The sequence below is a fragment of the Aphanomyces invadans genome, assembly GCF_000520115.1.
Source record: "Aphanomyces invadans strain NJM9701 unplaced genomic scaffold supercont1.10, whole genome shotgun sequence".
NCBI lineage: Eukaryota > Oomycota > Saprolegniomycetes > Saprolegniales > Verrucalvaceae > Aphanomyces > Aphanomyces invadans.
Window position 1 is genome coordinate 338,610 of NW_008580155.1, and position 1,119 is coordinate 339,728.

General features: G+C 46.7%; 1 protein-coding gene across 1 annotated transcript; it reads right to left on the reverse strand.

Moving 5' to 3' along the window:
* Nucleotides 1-498: 498 nt before the first annotated feature.
* H310_05750 (hypothetical protein) lies at nt 499-1,119 on the reverse strand (the record flags this gene model as incomplete). Its single annotated transcript, XM_008870565.1, has 1 exon — nt 499-1,119. One exon carries the CDS (start codon nt 1,117-1,119, stop codon nt 499-501), a length of 621 nt encoding a protein of 206 aa, XP_008868787.1.

Below are 1,119 nucleotides of genomic sequence, written 5' to 3' on the forward strand. Positions count from 1 at the left end.
GTTGATGCGCATTGTACCAAAGAGATTGAAGAGTGATGAAGTGAAGAATGGACAGAAGGCAGTCTAGTTTAAATGGTTGAGATTGAGTGCTCGTGATAATTGGCGCGTAATTTTTTCAGCCAACGAAATTTGTGCCAAGGGTGACGGAGATATACCTCTATATCTACATATTTGATCAGTTAGTTATGATTTTGGAAGCATATGAGTACGAAGTTGCTCGATCACAGTTGTAGCTACAGTATTAGTGTATTAGTCTTTCGCTGAAATAGTCGGTAAATACCAATATCCCATATATATCATCAGTTATGGCAAACTTTCGAAATATCTCGCCATAATTCCAAAATATTGCACTATTTGATCAAGAAGTTGCCAAGTGCATCGAGTTGCGGAACAAGGTCAAGTCGGACACAGAACCAGGCTCGTGACGACTCATGTCGACAAGGAGCCCTTTATTTATTTACAAAATTCAAGTGATTTTATTACATTCAAATTGAATTTTCAGCGACGACCACTAGCCATGGGAGACAAGAAAGCACCACGAGCGGTACGGTTCGCGCGAGCAGTCTCAGTCGCGAATCGTTCTGCGCGACGCTGAAGGTACCGGCGCTGAGATGCAGCTCGCTTTGATGCATTCTCAGCTGCCATGTTCTTGTAGCGAGCCATGACAGCGCGATAGTGGTCATTGTCCTCGACGCGCAGCGGCAACAACGTCACGTGGAAATTGGTCAGCGCAAAGGTAAGTCGTTGAATGTCATCGTAGAGCTTTTCACCCCACACGAACGTGGCATAGGAGATCTTCCAAAGGGATGTCACACGACCAAAGAAGTTCTCGACGACAACGCGGTCAGACGACACTTCCTTGTTTCTGTCCATGTCATGTCGGTCTAACACACCACCGACAGGCTTCTTCTTAGGGTGAATGGCGCGCGCCAGGGGTGCAAGACCAATGTATCCATTCTCCACAAAGACAGCCCAAGAGGTAACATGTTCACGGAAGACCACGCCGTTGTCGTTGATGGCTAATGCATTGTCTGTTTTGGACAGCGCTTGCAAGTGGTCGTCAAGCCGGTTGCGGAACATAGTCAAGTCGAACACAAAGCCAGGCTCGTGACGACTCAT